The 16,503-nt window shown below is 46.9% G+C and overlaps 1 protein-coding gene across 1 annotated transcript in view; it reads left to right on the top strand.

Annotated features, from left to right (window-relative positions):
- The window catches only part of ADAMTS16 (ADAM metallopeptidase with thrombospondin type 1 motif 16), a 146,955-nt gene that overhangs the window by 74,812 nt on the left and 55,640 nt on the right, over positions 1-16,503 (top strand). The window contains exons 11-16 of the mRNA XM_040630187.1: positions 1,521-1,669; positions 3,142-3,314; positions 5,066-5,196; positions 7,103-7,226; positions 7,627-7,871; positions 9,763-9,901. Of these exons, the coding sequence (XP_040486121.1) occupies positions 1,521-1,669; positions 3,142-3,314; positions 5,066-5,196; positions 7,103-7,226; positions 7,627-7,871; positions 9,763-9,901 (961 nt within the window). The remainder of the gene's footprint in view (positions 1-1,520; positions 1,670-3,141; positions 3,315-5,065; positions 5,197-7,102; positions 7,227-7,626; positions 7,872-9,762; positions 9,902-16,503) is intronic.

Below are 16,503 nucleotides of genomic sequence, written 5' to 3'. Positions count from 1 at the left end.
TAAAACCTAAAAACATTTTCTGAGTTTTCAACATGTGGGTTCCTGCTTTCCCATTTTCTGTCTTTGTATTAGAAAGCTCTGATCAGATGATTCTTTTCAAATGGGACAATACAATCACAACAGATACCGTCCTTGTCCCTCCTTGCCCCTCCATGTCCCTCCGTGTCCCTCTGTGTCCCTCCTTGCCCCAGGGCCCTGCCCGAAGTCCACAGGAGCTGGCCCCTGCTTTGCCTAAACCCAGCTCTCTCCTTGGACTCACAAGGCCATCAGGGAGCAGATGTCTTGCCGTCAGCTGCACACCCCTCATTTTGCTGATGGTGTCAGGGGGACTCTAGGACTTTTTTCTATCCCCTGGGGTTGTGGACAGGAGGTAACGAAAGAGAGACTTACTCACGTATTTATGTATTTATTTCTCCGAAAGAATCAGAGAATTGAATGGATGAGGTTTTAGTCCTCAGAATTACTTCTGTTCAATTTTTCTTCCTCAAATGATATTAAACCACTTATAACTGCCATTTCTGTGTGACAACAATGGTCAGATATCAGCAACTTGATATGTTTTCACCGAACACAACAATTAATAATGGAAGTATTATTATTTTCCTCTTGTAAAGCCCCATTTTTTTCACCCAGAACAAATCTGGTGGCCCTCATCTGGGAGACAGACAGAAGGAGACCTCACCACACCCCCACCCCCAGCCCTCAGGCCGGGTGCTGCTGCTCCATGCAGGCCAGCCACAAGGAACAAGCAAGTTCCTTTTCTCCTCTCAACAGATGGCCTAACGACCCTTGAAGTCTATACCAAACCATGGGTAGAAAACCAGCACCGCTAAACATGATGTTAGATGTTGTGTGGCCTTTACGTGTGATGGCTTTTAGCATGAACTAACATTGACGAGCGCTCCTCATGAGAGAGGAGAGATGATAGCATCTCCAGGCTCATAGGGACAGATGGAGCTCCTGTGTGGGTTGTTTCAGCTCCTCGGGAAGCCGTCTGACCTCTGACATGCCTCCACTGACAACCCCCAGGCTCCAGGCTCCGAGCCCAGGTGCTTGGGTGTGAAGGTGCAGAGTACCGGCCAGAAATGACAAGGTGTTGAGTCACATGGAACCTCCAGCTGGACTTTTCCACCCGAGACTCTGTCTGTTCTTAAAGAGCTATGAAAAGCACGTTGTTCCAGGAGAGGTTGGAGTTCACTCATGGAGAGCTCAACCGTCGGGCTGAATGTCCGTGCAGCACTACTTAATTAAATGTGCAGAACTCCAGCAGCTCAGACATTAGAAAATGACTCTTCTCTGGATCTTCCCTCTGTGGGGATTTATAAAACCATGTTAGGTTTGGAAAGAAAGAAGAAACTACATTAACTATTTGTGTTATGTGCTACCCGAAGGTGGGTGTTGATGTCTTCCTGTCCTACAGAACTCCCCAGGCTGAACGTTATGGCAGCCGTGGACCCACCCATCCATCCGTGACCCATGTCAACCTTTCTTTTTTCTTTTTTCTTTTCCTTGACTTTTAGTGGTGCCGTGGAGGACAGTGTGTGAAATATGGTGACGAAGGCCCCAAGCCCACCCATGGCCATTGGTCAGACTGGTCTTCCTGGTCCCCTTGCTCCAGGACCTGTGGAGGAGGGGTGTCTCACAGAGACCGCCTGTGCACAAATCCCAAGTAAGCACGTTTGCACTTCCTCCTCACGAGTGATTTCTATGCTGTGAACTTCCCGACAGCTGTGTACGGTGATACTGGTCTGTCCGTCACGTAGTTTATAGGGATCAGTGAGAAGGTCCAATCACGCGGATGGAGCCAGAGGGTGTTGTGCTAAGCCAAATAAGTCAGTCAGAGAAAGACAGATATCATATGACTTCACTCATATGTGGAACTTAAGAAACAAACAACAAAGGGGGAAATTAGAGAAAGAGGGAGACAAAGCAAGAAACAACTCTTAACTCCAGAGAACACACTGATGGTCACCAGAGGGAAGGTGTGTGGGGGGACAAGGGAAACAGGTGATGGGGATGAAGGAGGGCACCTGTCATCATGACACTAGGTGATACATGGAAGTGTTGAATCACTCTATCATACCTCTGAATATTACACCATATGTTCACTATACTGGAATTAAAAAAAAAAGAATCATTAAGCAGGGAAGTCATTTTAGTCAAGTATTTCTCAAACAGTGGTATCTCTTCGGCATAAATTAAGATGCTTACAACTACTTGACCATAGCACAGGGAAACAGACCCAGCAGTGATATTCAAGAAATGGATTTTTACCACATTTATGTGAAATGCCAAAGGATCTGCCTAAAATAAGCAAATCAATCATGAGCATAGAGAACACAAATGAATAAAAATCAGTAAGAACTATTTTTTATGTGAAAAAAGCCAAATGTTTGGTTTTTCAACCAATATATTTACCTTTACAACCCATGGTTCAATCATGACCTTCTGTGAGAAGACACGACCTTCAGAAGTGGTCCTCAGAGTAGTGGGTTGGGGGGGGTTCCCAATCCTCCTTTTGCACCTCAGTTGATTTAAAACATGAGTCATATCACAGCTCTTTGGTCGTGTCTTTAATGGGTGACACCCAGTACGTCCCTTGGCTGTCTAGAGGATGCCCTCACCATGGTGCGTCCACATGGATTCCAGGGGGGTAAACAGGGACTCTGCTGTCAGCACCAAGCGGCAGAAGGTGACTGCGTCTGAGCTGATCTACTGGCCTGGCCTGGCCGCAGGGAAGCTGGTGGTAGAAGAAGCTGCCATCTGGAAAGTGACGTTATTTGAATGTCAGTCTCAGCTCTGCCTTCTGTCCACTGTGAGGTCCTGGGACAGCCGCCCTCGCTTCGTGGTCCCTCCTCTATGGAGTGTGGAGAACCGCGATGGCCCCCTGCCTTCTGCAGGGGTTCTGGAAGCCAGCAGTGAACAGATGGCAGGCAGACCCACTTCCGCATCGTAACTTGCCCTGCTGATGTCAATAACACAGCCCATATCATGGTAAGAAAGGGCCAGGGTCCCCTAGAGATGCAGGCTTCTTCCTCGGTCACTGTGAGCAGTTTAACAGAATCTGCTCACCTCTCCAATAAGCCTAGTTTCCAGGGAGGGGAGAGTCGCTATTAAATGCAAGGTTTCTAACCATTCCAGACCATCGCACGGAGGCAAGTTTTGTGAGGGCTCGACTCGTACTCTGAGGCTTTGCAACAGTCAGCAATGTCCGCACAACAGCGTTGACTTCCGTGCGCTGCAGTGCGCTGAGTACAATGGCAAACGGTTCCGAGGATGGCGCTACACGTGGAAGCCCTACACCCAAGTGGAAGGTAAATCCTAAATCCCTCTCCTAGTACCAGCCTCGTGCTTTGTTACCTGTATACTCTTTCAAGAGCGACACGATCTTAAGTTTGCTGTTCGGATAGACCGTACCGCTGTGTGAGGTGACTGCCACAGGCTCTTCCGCCTGCCCTGTGGCCACCAGCTTCTGGTCTAAACTTGAGCAGCTGTGTGGTCAGGAATTAACAAGCAGCTAGAGAGGGTGCGCACCATACAGTGAGATCGTCCAAGAGGTGACAAAGCATTCAAACTAGATGATTTATACTGATCATGGATCAGCGTTTTCCTTAGTACAAATCACAGCAGCCGATGGTGATGCTGCTATACGCATGTCACCGTGGCCCAAGAACGAGAGCAGACGGTTAGCATCTTTCGGAAAATCAGATCATTTTCAAGCATACTATTTTCAAAAGTCTTGATCTAAACCAAGAAGGTTCTTTGCACCATATGTCCGATTTTACTCTCCAGGTTGACAGAAAGATGTATTATTCCTAAGATTAGAATAACTTGAAACTGGTAGCTCAATTGGCATAATTTAAGGAGAAATTCGAGGAACAGCCAGTCATTTTGCTCTCTGAAACTGGGAATACTGTCCAAGTGACACTTTAGAAATACATGAATCTCCTCTGACATTACCCTTCTCCAGCCCAATAGACACAGTGTTTGCATGGTGAGAGCTTTATGAAGTCAGTATGGTCTCGAAGGAAAATTTTAAGCAGTTTCACACAAAGCATTTTTGGTTGTGTTTTGAACTCCTAAACTCAGTAAAATTTGAGCCAGTGAGAAATAATAAATGGGTGGGTGAAAAAGGAGAAAGGTCTTTGAAATTGAGGTCAAAATATGTATGTTACTCCCGACTCTGTGATCTCAGGAAATAAATACATTAATCGTGAAAGCACACACTCAACTCGATTCTTAAGGTTATTCAGTTGGTTTCATCTTGTTCAATAAAGAAAATATTTGTAGATGAGTCTTGAGCTCATGAAAACTCCTAAGGCAGAGTATAATTTCATTATCAACTCTTCCCTTGTTTACCAAGAACAATGAAGGGAAAAAAGCTTCTATGGAAGTCCATATTAATTAAGTAAATCATAAAATCTTTGAACTAGATTATCAAGAGAGGAGGTCAACTAATCGGCCACGCTTACGTGTACAATGATACCTTTAGTCTCCATGTGTCAATGTGCTTCGACAGTCCTTACATTTGTAGAAAACATTATCCTGGGGAGGTTTCCTCTAAAAGTTATTCCTTTTATTGGTTCAAATATATATTTCATCAGATGCGTTAGCTATTAAGAAATTTGGTGATCATTTGAATTCTTTTATTACATTTCATTTGTGAGAGTTTTATATATTGCTACTAAACGGTAATGACCTTTTGCATGTCTACAAGAGAATAGTTACTCATACTAGTGAAATAGTGGAACAGTCATGTTGTATTCAAGCAACAAATATTTATTGAATGCCTACTATGTGCCGACCACTGGGTAAAGAACAAGGATAGGAAAGGACACAGAAGAGTAAAAATTACTACTGAAGCCTTATACAAATTAAAAATCAAAGGGAAAAAAATCCAAGCCTCATGAGACAACTATACAAAAATGTCTTTGCAATGAATATTGTGTGGAAGTTATTTTATGGGAAAAAAAAACTTTAAAAAGTCTATCTAAAATTTAGAGCAAAAATGATCAGAGCTTAAGTATCTTTCTTATTTGTGTTTGTGTGTGTATTTCTTTTTAAGATCAGCACTTATGCAAACTCTACTGTATCGCAGAAGGATTTGATTTCTTCTTTTCTTTGTCAAATAAAGTCAAAGATGGGACTCCATGCTCGGAGGATAGCCGTAATGTTTGTATAGATGGGATATGTGAGGTAATAATGATCGTTCATTCATTCAACACATGTGTCCAGACAGTCTGCTCTGTGCCAGGCGTCCTCTAAGGGGCTAAAGACACCAAACATTTAAATCCCGCCGTTTCTCTCCGACTCACAGCCAGGTGGGTGGGGAGGGGAGCCAGACGAACACACACTGAGACACATGGGACTTGCTGCAGTCCAGGTGCAGGCAGAGAATGGGGAGCAGGGGAGAGCTGATTCCTTCCTGGATGCGGTTCTGGGGGACTTGCAGGGCTCCTTGGAGAAGGGAGCTTCTGAGCTAGATCTGGAAGGGTGAGTTGGCAGAAGGGTCTGGGGGAGCAGACTGGGAACAGGGTCCTGCAAAAAAGCGTGGGTTGATAGGACCCGACTCAGGCATCAGAGTACCCGAGGGCAGGCAGCGCCGGGGTGCCGAGGGAGATGAGGGAGCAGGAAGGGGTGCCCAGAGGGCTTGTATCCTCACATCAGGGAGGAGCAGAGTGGGGATCAGCCTGCAGTAGGGTGGGCAGCACGGATGGGGGCAGCTTTGAGCCCGGAGGCCACTTTGCATCATGCAGGGGTCTCTTCTGTGGAGGGACTTAGAAGACAAGCTGGGAAAGATTGGCGACTAAGTGGCCATAGAGCCCTGAGCTTGCCGCCCCCCGCAGAGGTGAGATGGGGAAGAAATTCTGTTATATGCAGAAAGTGAAAACCTTAGGAGATCAAATACACTGAATGTGAACGATGGGTTTTTCCTTGTAGTGACTCAGAATGCATACCCATGAGTCCAAGGACCTTGGTCTTCATTCTAGATTTCTCTAAGTTGGATGACCGAGTAAAGTTGGGTCATCCGCTGAGACACGCAGGGTCATACTTTTTACCAAGTGAAGATCAACTCTGTTCCATCGAGATCTCTTTCAGCTTTAAAATGTTCAGATCTCTGTCCATTTTGTCTAATTACTAGTTGATTTGTTAAATATTTCATTATTTTGGAGTATTCGTCATGATACAGTATCACAATCCCTTATGTGTAGTTCTGAAATCCCAGAAGCTATCAGATGGAAAGTTCATTAGGTTGCACAATATAAGGTGCCCTGAGTTTGTTCGCTGGCCAGAACCTGCCCTGAACTGATATATTTGTCAGTTTTATTTAGTCCACTTAGAGTGAAGATGTTCACATTTTGCTGTAGAAACATCACGTATGTGTTTTATTAGGGGTGCTGCCCTGGACCCTGCTGGGACTCTCATGTTATGTGCATAATATGTTAATTACCTTCCTAAAATCCAAAAACACTGAGCTCTGAAATGCATCTGGCCCTAAGGATTTCCAGCAAGGAGTTGCGGGCTGTAGTTACTTCATTTCTGAATGGAGTTTTTACTTGTATACACTAAACTCTTTGTTAGGAAGTGTAACGCTAGCAGGCACCACAGACACTATAAAGAGTCCCTTAAGTGCGAAGACAGTAAACAAATATGCCCGTTACATAAGGTACTGCTGGGAATAATTCCCCCGTGGCGGGTGTTACTTCTCTGCATTGCACACGGCGATTCAGAGGCGTGGTGGCATGGTCCAGCGGACCCTCCTGTGGACACATGGCTTGTCATTTCCACGAAGAAGAGCTTTGTGTCCGTCTGAAATGCACTGTTCTCTCCCACGAGACAATCTGAGAGATTTAACTGAGGGCTCCAGATACTGAGGTCATGTGACCATACCAAAGAGGACAGGTGTCAGGGTTTCCTCCTTTGGACCCGAGAGTCGAGTTTCAGTCTCTTTGTGCACATATTTGGTATCCAATAAATATTTGTGAACTACCCTGTGTGGGTGAGATGTTCTGCCTTTGCGGGGGGGTTGCTCACTGAAGGGTTGTGACTTCGCTCTTGTCGTCTTCTCTTGCACGAATGACGTGTGACCCCGGTTCCCCAGAGAGTCGGATGTGACCACGTCCTTGGGTCCGATGCTGTGGAAGACTCCTGCGGTGTGTGCAGGGGCAATAACTCAGACTGCACGACGCACCAGGGGCTCTACGCCAAGCACCACGGCGCCAACCGTGAGTACGCGGAGCTGTCTGCAGGTGTTGAGCGGAGAAGATGGCGAGTGGAACTTCCTGGCGGGAACCCCTTGAGGTGCAGTGGAAACAGCAGCCTTAAGGGTCCTGCAAAGACCTACACAATCTCCTTCCCTGCTATGCTTGTCAAGCCTTTCCTTTGGGTGGGAAGTGGTTGCTAGGTTACTATTAGCGAGAATGGTAATAGCTCTGCTCCAATTAAAAAAAAACCAACAAGTCACTTAAAGACCCGATGGAACTGACTGCCACACCACAGTTTCTCCTGGTTCCCAATGTGGATCCTTAGGTGTTGGTGGTGGGGAACCCCGGGGGCATAGGGCTTGCGCCTCGGCGCTATCCAATGAGCTACCACCTTCCCCCGCTCCTGTGTCCCTTACTGTAGAGTATTATCAGGTGGTCACCATTCCTGCTGGCGCCCGGAGTATCCGCATCCACGAGATGAACGTGTCTACCTCCTACATCTCTGTGCGCAACGCCCTCAAAAAATACCACCTGAACGGACACTGGACGGTCGACTGGCCCGGCCGCTACAGGTTTTCAGGCACCACGTTCGAGTACAGACGGTCCTCCCACGAGCCGGAGAGCTTAACCTCGTCTGGGCCGACCAACGAAACGCTGGTTGTGGAGGTAGACCCCAGGCTTCTCGTCTTCGGGCTGGGAGTGCGGGTCTTCGGGTGTTGGTGCCGATCCAGGGCTATTGGCACAGAGTAATGTGTGCGGTTTGATGGCATATCGGAAACAAGACTAATGGATGCACTGGGTGGGGCCGTGGGCTCAGGCTCTTCCCGTTCTTGGGGCCTCATCACATCTGTATTTGTGCACGTCATGCGGCTCCTGCTGGGGGTCCTTCTCGGTGGATTTTTACCAGTCTGCCCCATCCTGAAAGCTCTCTGGCAGTGAGAAGCTGGCATGCTCGGGGGACTCTGTTGGTGCCTCTGTTTGGGGTGAGGTCAGCTTTCCACTGAATCCTGTGGAATGGGAGTGTGATGAGCCCCCAGAAGCAAGGCCCCCGCTGTGCCCTCACACGGGTCCCGGTGTGCAAGGAGGGGGCCGCACAACCACCTCTTGACCCATTGCCCTTCTGTTTTCTACTCATGACCACAGAGGCTCACAAGCTGTAATTAGGCTCTTCCTACAACACGATCTGTCCCCATGGGACTGGGCAGATGGAAGTGGCTGGCACTGGATATGCTAACTCCTTACCTTTCTGTGTTTCTGTGCACGGTTAAAGCACTTGGTTCAAAAGTTACCCTATTAGCCCACAACTGGGTATGCAGAAGTGAGCTCCCCAGATGCTCCCCACCTGCTCTGGGGCCAGGCATCCCCCTCCTGTCCTCATGTGTCTTCCTGGGAGATGCTTCTCCGGGTGGTCTGGGGGCAGCCGCCGCATCTGCACACATCCCACCTCTGTCTCCCCTCCTGACTCTGAGCTGTTCTCCTTGCCCTGAATTCCTGCCCTGATTATTTCTCCCATCCTCTCAGGCTTCAGCTCGAATAATCACACACAAGGTGAGATAGGTCAAGTGTGAAGATGAACATGGCTTATTAGGAACTGTTCTGGAGGGAAGCAGAGTTGCAAAGACTCAGGATGTCAGACGGGAGAGCATCTCAGTGGCCTTGCTGTGCGGCCACCTGTCCGGGGCTCGCCCCTGTCCTACAACACCTTCAGCAACTATGCTGTGTTGTCAGGGAGGGGAACGCAGTGCCAGGTTGTCAGGGAAGCGCATCACAGCAGGACCAATACAGGCTCTAAGCCTCAAAGATGGAATTTCTATCAATGGATTAATGGTGAGGTTTCCAAGATAAAAAACCTTCTCACTGAGATCAGTGGATCTGAAACATTCATGAGTGAAAAGGGACTGGTCCATACGATCGGGTTTCAGGCTAGGAGATAGAGTCCAAACGCAAGGTGCTAAGCCACGGCTCACGGACAGGCTCAACCTAAAAGATCTTTACTGATAAAACAGTTTTCTCCTGGAACTACAGGGTGCATGCCAGTTGGCGAAAGACCTCTGCGTCCAGTCACACTAGCAGGTCCTCTGACTTGGCTTTGGTGGTGGCATGGGTGATACCACTCAAGGTCCTGGGTTGCTTGGAGCTCACTGGGAAGCCGGACAGTGCTTTACAGGCATCGCTTTCTGATTCACTCCAATGGACAGGATTTGCAGGGGATCCCAAGGGAACATTGGGGGAAGTAACCAAATATTTAGTTAGGTTGCAAAGGTGTTCGAAGGCTTGCATGGAGGAATATACTAAATATAAGACAAAAGAGTGAAATGTCTACATTTTTCTAAATGTGCTTGGTTCTTGCTGACGTTTTTCTAAATGTGCTTGGTTCTTGCTGACAGTTCATTTCTGTTTAGAAAGTTCATATAAATTTTGGAGGCTGGACAATGTTTCTCACTGCAACCAACTTATTGTTGATACTATTAAGTATTATTTAAAAAAAATAAAAATTAGCTTATGTTTATCAGTTCCATTTTAACTTGCTCTATTTTCCCCCTTTTTTATTTTATAGCTTCTGTTTCAGGGAAGGAACCCGGGTGTTGCCTGGGAGTACTCGGTGCCTCGGCTGCGGGGGGAGAAGAAGCCTGGTGGCCAGCCTCGCTACACGTGGGCCATCGTCCGCTCCGAGTGCTCCGTGTCCTGTGGAGGGGGTAGGTCACTTCTCACGCCTCCCCTGGTGGTGAGCCCTGAGGGGCCAGGGTGCATTTGGGGCCATGGGCACGCTGCACTCATGGGTCCTCACCGCATACGGGCAGGTAGCTCAGGGCTTCTGCTTGAGGCGAGTAGCCAGTCCCCAGAGGGAGAGCAGAGAGCAGTGGCTCTGAATGTCCCTCGAAGGCCTCGCCTGCCTTCTCCGGTCATCTACGTCAGCGTGTGGCTCTGAGGAAGTCATGCACTGAATTGGTTTCTACTTTCTAAGTGAAGATTTGATAAAGAATAGTTTCATTATTTGAGATTATTGAAATGAAATTCACTCAATTATTGTATGTATCGTGTTGGTGATACGAAATAGAGGCTCACATTGAAAATACTGTGATACAGATGGAGGTTTTTGTCAGTTGGTCTTGCTCACAAAATTTACTATGAAGTTGTATATTGAAATTCACTCAGAAACTCTGGGAATTTTATGCAAATTGCAGTGGAAATGACTAGAAACAGCATGTCAGAAAGAAGAATTTCTCATGAGAGTCAATGACTTGGTCATGTTAATACCATAAAAATTTGATCATAAGAATGTCTAAGTTATTTTTTAGGATACATTATTCACCATACAGTACATCATTAGTTTTTGGTGTAGTGTTCCATGATTCATTGTTTGCGTATAAAAGAATGTCTAAATTGATAAAGTTAGTTCAGTACAGGAACATTCTCAGCTAGAGCCAGACATATTGTCTGACAAAGGGTGGCGGGTAAATTTTTCAAATTTAGAAACACAATACTCAGTTCTGATATTTAGAGAACAGACAAGTTTTCATAAAGATAGACAGATTTCAGCTTTGTGAATTCCAGCTTTTAATAATTAAGAAATTAGACAGGTGTACATTTAAGTAAATAGGTACACAAAATGGAGAGTTGCATAAAGTAAGAATCTAACGAATAAGGAAAAAGTAGAAATAAATTCATATATTGTTAATAGTAGTTCTAATAAAAGACATGATAAAAGTAGAGAAAAACAAAGATTAACCAAAAAACATTAAGTCTGGACAGTTAACACTAACGTGCTTGACACACAGTAACTTCCCATTATTAACTAAAAGTAAAACATTGAAATCATATTTAAATTCTGACATTAAGAGCTTCCTAAGGAAAAATATGATTCCCTTCTGCACACAAGGAGAGCAAGCAAATATACTCCTCTCTACAAAATAAGAGTATATGGGGCCCCCTCACTGGGGATGGGACCAGAGGAGCTGCCATGTGCCCCCCACTCAGGGAATGGAGGAACAGAACTATGTTCACAGGCATCCCCTGTGCGTGAAATGGGAAAATTAATTTCTAATCATACTTATTTCTCCTCTCTTTTTCTTCTGATCTTACAACCACCGCTAATGCTTTCACAGATTATATTGAATATACTTGATTTTATCCATCCCTATTTAGGAATATCTAATAGAGTTTGATTAAAATAACAATGACAAAGCTTTCTATTTGTGTAAAGACGTTGTAAGGATTTTCAGAACTCTTCTTTGTACATTTTCATTTGGTGGAAGAAATAGAAGGAATTGCATGGGAACGCCTGCAGAGGGTGGTGGGTCTGCACCTCTGTTTCTTATGGCAGCTTCACTCATGTCCCCTTTGCGAGTCAGCCGTTCCAAGGAGCACTTGGTTTCCTCAGCTGTTACCGAGTTAGTTGTCTCAGGATCCCGAAAATGCTGAATGTGTGATTAGCCCTCGGGAATAATTCACACATTGAGGTTTCTAGAGGAAACCAACCCAGAACCCATTCCGTAGTCATTTGCTTAAAGAATTGCATTATAGAGTCAGTGAATGCGTTGTTTGTTTTCAATTTGGGTGGAAAAAGTGATGGGAAATTAGGGTTTGTCAGTTCCACAACTAGATGGGGCACAGGGTGCCTGACCTTCACCAGCTCGGGTAGGATGTGGCTCCTCTGAGTCTTCCCGGTAGAAACCTGACCTGCCTGGGCCCCGAGACTCAGCACTCACTCCAAGTACCCCTCACTGGCCACATGGGAACCCTCAGGAAGGGTTACCTGGACCCTCCCCTGTTTCCGTGAAAGGATACAGCATGCCTTCACTCTCCTGCTCTCTCAGCGCCCCCAGGATTAATTCTCCAGAGGAGCAAGAGGATGGTGAGAAAAACACTGTTGCCATTTATTGGGCACCTACTGTGTGTTGTGACGTACACTGTCTTGTGGAAACCCGCAGCGGGGGTTGAGAGTGGAGACAGGACGTGCTTGCTGGGGGGCAGCTCTGGGCTGCAGGAGAGCACCACCCACCAAATCTTTGCAACAGCCCTTCATGTCCTTGAGGCGTAAGGTTTTACGAGTATCAGTGCCTGGAAGCAATCATTATTTGCGTCTCGGAGGTCTTGTTATTATTTCCCCTCGTTCTGTAGAAACCAGAGGCTCAGAAGTTTCAGGGATTGTCCCAGATAACCCAGCAGGTGGTGTGGATTCAAACAGCTCAACTGACCCCGTGTGCCTCCCACCATGGGCAGACTTCTAACTGTCCACGTTGCTCACAGGCTGGTGTCCGTTCACATTCTTGAACAAAGATGATTCTACCAGGAAGCACAGTGATTTCAGCCTACGTCTTCCCTTCACAATAGAGCATTTTCTGATCGATGGGAATGGCCATCCCCTGAACAGAAGCCTGAAAGGCGGCGAGTAGAAGGCCCTGGTGGACCAGGCAGTGCTTCCTTTTGTGACCACTTGAAGGTCAAGGCTTTGTCCTGTTCAGTCCTAACATGGGCTATTTTTGGATCTGTGTTTGATGGAGTTGTCACACCTCCCCCAGTAGGCTGAAATCACTGGGTTATTTGCCAAGGATTAATGACAGTGATTCATTTTCAGTTGGGGGCGTTTCGTTCCCCAGACTTGATACCAAGCGGTTGTCTTGATGAAACAGTTGCCCAGAGTTCGCTGTCTATGCCTTTTTGAACTTCGGTGTTTCAGGATTTGATGGTATCTGATGACACACATCTTCTGGAGATAAGCCCATAGTTACTCGAAATTTATACAGCGTTTCATTCATTCTGTGCTGTTGGAGCCTCTTGCTTCTGAAAGGTAGGCCAGGTTCTTTAAATTCTGTATTATCTGAAAATAGCACATTTAACCATCTGAATGATTAACATTGGAGGCTGACCATTTAAAATGAGTCTGTTCTCATGTGTTCCGTTTTGTGCGAGAAAAACTAAATTCACCAGCGAATCTGATAGAGCACTCGATTCTTGTCTTCCTTTCTTGGGGACCTTGGTCTGTGTATCACCCAACATTCTCAACCCGAGCCCCCAAGGCAAAGGGGAGGCATGGACACCATTTTCATTTTATCTGCCCATGTTGTGTTTTCAAGATCTCTAGTTGCACAGACCTTCCGACATCCTGGATAGTGAAACCTTTCAAAGCATACTTTTCTTAGCTCTCTCCCTGCGAACTTCATGCCTACAAGGGGACCTTTAAATAACCCAGTTAAGGAATTAATGATCTGGGAAAGACACTTGGAAACTCCCCTACATCTTCCCTCTTGTTTCATTCAAGAAACATCACCTGGCATCAACAGAGGAAACATAATAGTTGTGTTTTTGTTTCTTTGTTTGTTTTAAAGAGGCCCCATTTCCTTCTCTATTCTAATGGACCCATCTCTCTCTGGAAAATAAGATTTCCTGACAGACACAGGGCAAGTCCGACCTTTCATCTTCTTTTCTGTCAAGTTTCCCCTGCTCCTTTTTCCTTTCCACTCACTTTTATGATATGACCACATTTTTTTATTTCAATGATCCTGCTTAGTTGTGCCTGGACCGGACTGTCAGCCAGTATTGGGGCATTGGTGAGAGGTCAGGGCTCACACAGAGACAGGAAGCCAAGAATATGGTTAGCATAGGAACTGACTTAGCTGATGATGTCTGACTGTAAGGTGGACAATTTTATCACATGGTAATGACATCGCTAGACTCTCATTTCCAATGTAGAGGCATCAGCCATTTCTCAAAATGACATATGCTGTAATTTTTACAAATCAACCTCTGTTTCAGGTGGTTCAGTGCATTTCAAATAACTAATCTCAAAGTGCTGATTTGCTTCCAAGTGAAATGCTTATTAAAATCTGGCTTATAGCTATGTTCTAAGCTCTCCACTACACTCCGTGCAATGTCTGGGGATAATGCTTTTTGCTTAAGTGAAAATATGACCTGATTCACAATTAAAATTTCTCAGACAAATACTAGGGGCACCTGGGTGGCTCAGTCGGTTAAGCGTCTGACTCTAGGTTTCAGCTCAGGTCATGATCTCCGGGGTGTGAGATCAAGCCCCGCATTGGCCTCCACAGTCAGCAAGGAGCCTGCTTGAGATTCTTTCCCTCTCCCTCTGCTCCTCCCCCAGCTCGTGTACGTGTTCTCTCTCTCTCTCTGTCTCTCTCAAATAAATAAAATCTTTAAACATGTCTCCACAAGTCTTAAAATTGGCTGTAAACCAACCTCTTTTGTACTTTCCCGATAATATTGTCTTTGCCATCTACCGATATTCGAAGGCATAAACTTTATTAGTTTAATGATCAAGTTTAGAAAATGCAATGGGATCATTAGCATCCTTGCCCTTCTCTTGTTGATATCCAACCCTTCATTTATTCCTTCACTTGTTCAGTCAGCAGGTGTTTGTGGGCACGGATCCGAACCTCAAACTTCTTACAGTCAGTGGGGAAAATGCAGAGACTTTTGCTTGATTTCCCGTCTGTGAATTGAACCGTGAAACAGTAGCATAACCATTACTTCACATGAAAAGTATTCAGGGCCTTTCTAGCGTTACAGCCGGGGAAACATGGCGCGTCCGCACGTCAACCAAGGAAGGGAGGACTTCAGTCCAGCAGCTCTTCCTTACGTGTGTGAGGCCTGACGTGATAGGGGAGCGTAAGGAAACAAGACATCTACTGGCTCTGTCCTCAGAAACACACGCGTTCTCCAGAGAGGAGGTACCCGGTGCACAGGTCCGAGAGTGCTAGGGGGCCCAGGAGCACGGCGCAGGGAACGAGGTTCGGCCGCCCTTGCGAGTGTCCGTCCCAGCAGCACGATGGAGGCAGCTCAGGTACTCACCTCATCGGCTGACGTCACCCTCCCTTTTCATAGCCGCTGCTCCAGGGTGGATCTTTCCCAACTGTACTTCGCTCGCTGGAATGCTTTGGACCCTGCAGAAAGTGTGCCTTTTCCTTTTTTTACACTTAAACGAAGGGGCCGAGCTTGTCCTTCTGGTCCCTGAGAACTTGAGACAGTTCTCGTTCTCTCTTCCCTACATTGGGTTACCTTTGAGCCAAGTTCATGAAAATGCCGCTGTGTCTTTATCCGAGACCCTGCTAGGTTACAAAATGCATTACCCCCCATTGACATCTTAGCCCCCAAAAAGCAGAGGAGAAAGCAAGGAAAGGTTCATCTCCTGGAGGGGGAGCACCTTCCTCGGGGGCCTGGGCTGTGATGTCCACCCCTGCCCATCTCCTCCAGCTCGCTCAGAGGACCAGCGTGAAACGGAGAAGCGTGACTCTTCCCAGGGAGCAGGGGTCCTTTGCCACCCCCAGAGCCTCTCGCATTCGGGCACACCTGCCCGACCAGGGGCAGTGGGTTCAAGTGTCCGTCTGAGGTCAGCCCCTCACACTCCCATCACGGAGTCGCACCAGACTCCTCTCAGCGTGCTCCTGCTATGGGGAGAGTGCACACGGGGCTCCCAGGCCCGCAGCCCCCCTGGTGGCCACACCATAAAGATGGGTGCTGGTGACCCATAGCAGGACGAGCGGCGCCGCGCTCCGCCGTTTTGGACAGGTCAGGGCATCAGGGAAATTGGATTCGGGCCGGGTCCTTGTTAAGCAGGAGAAATGCATGAGGACATCACGGGCCATCCACAGATGACCGTCCTCACCACCCTCTGGGCTCTGGGACACGTTAGCACGCCATAGGCTCAGCGTGATCGTGCCAGACAGAGCTGCCCGTTAACACGCACCTGGGAGTCACTGAGACTCTGAGAAGCTCCCGGGACGTCACCCACTCTGCTTTCCTGGCCTTCTCCCCACTCCTCCGATTGCGAGGCTCCTCAGTGCTCACTCATTACACGTCCGTGAATATCTAGCCCTCGTGATAGGAATGATGCACGCTTCTCAAGAGACGGCATGCGTTCATTTGTGGAATATCTTCTAGTTTTCCGTGTAGTTTCGCTTATATGATTGGTTTCTTTTTCTTTGCCTTTGACAACAGCTGGAATTCATTCTACAGTTAGAATTAGTGAAAACCTGGAGATTGTTTGGTAAAATCATAGCCTTCAACACGGAATATTCCCTTTCCAGATACTTTGGTAAAATATGAAGATTTAAAAATGATTTCTGGAGAAGTGGCCAGGGCTGGTTTCCATGAGAAGGTAAAAGTCCAGCCTGAGCTCTTTGCTTGTGAAAATCTCGACCTTCCAGCAGCAGGGCTCAGCTCTGGGCTCCCCCCAGCTACAGGCTCACATTCTTCGACTTCATTGCTTTAGCCTTTAAATGCTAGACTCTTCTCTTCTCTGTTAATACGGGTCATCTTAAAACACCGGCCAGTGTGATTC

The sequence above is a fragment of the Ursus maritimus genome, unplaced genomic scaffold (assembly GCF_017311325.1).
Source record: "Ursus maritimus isolate PB19 unplaced genomic scaffold, ASM1731132v1 scaffold_15, whole genome shotgun sequence".
In the NCBI taxonomy this organism is placed as follows: domain Eukaryota; kingdom Metazoa; phylum Chordata; class Mammalia; order Carnivora; family Ursidae; genus Ursus; species Ursus maritimus.
The sequence above is the reverse complement of the archived record's forward strand: the minus strand, read 5'-3'. Positions and strand labels throughout refer to the sequence as shown.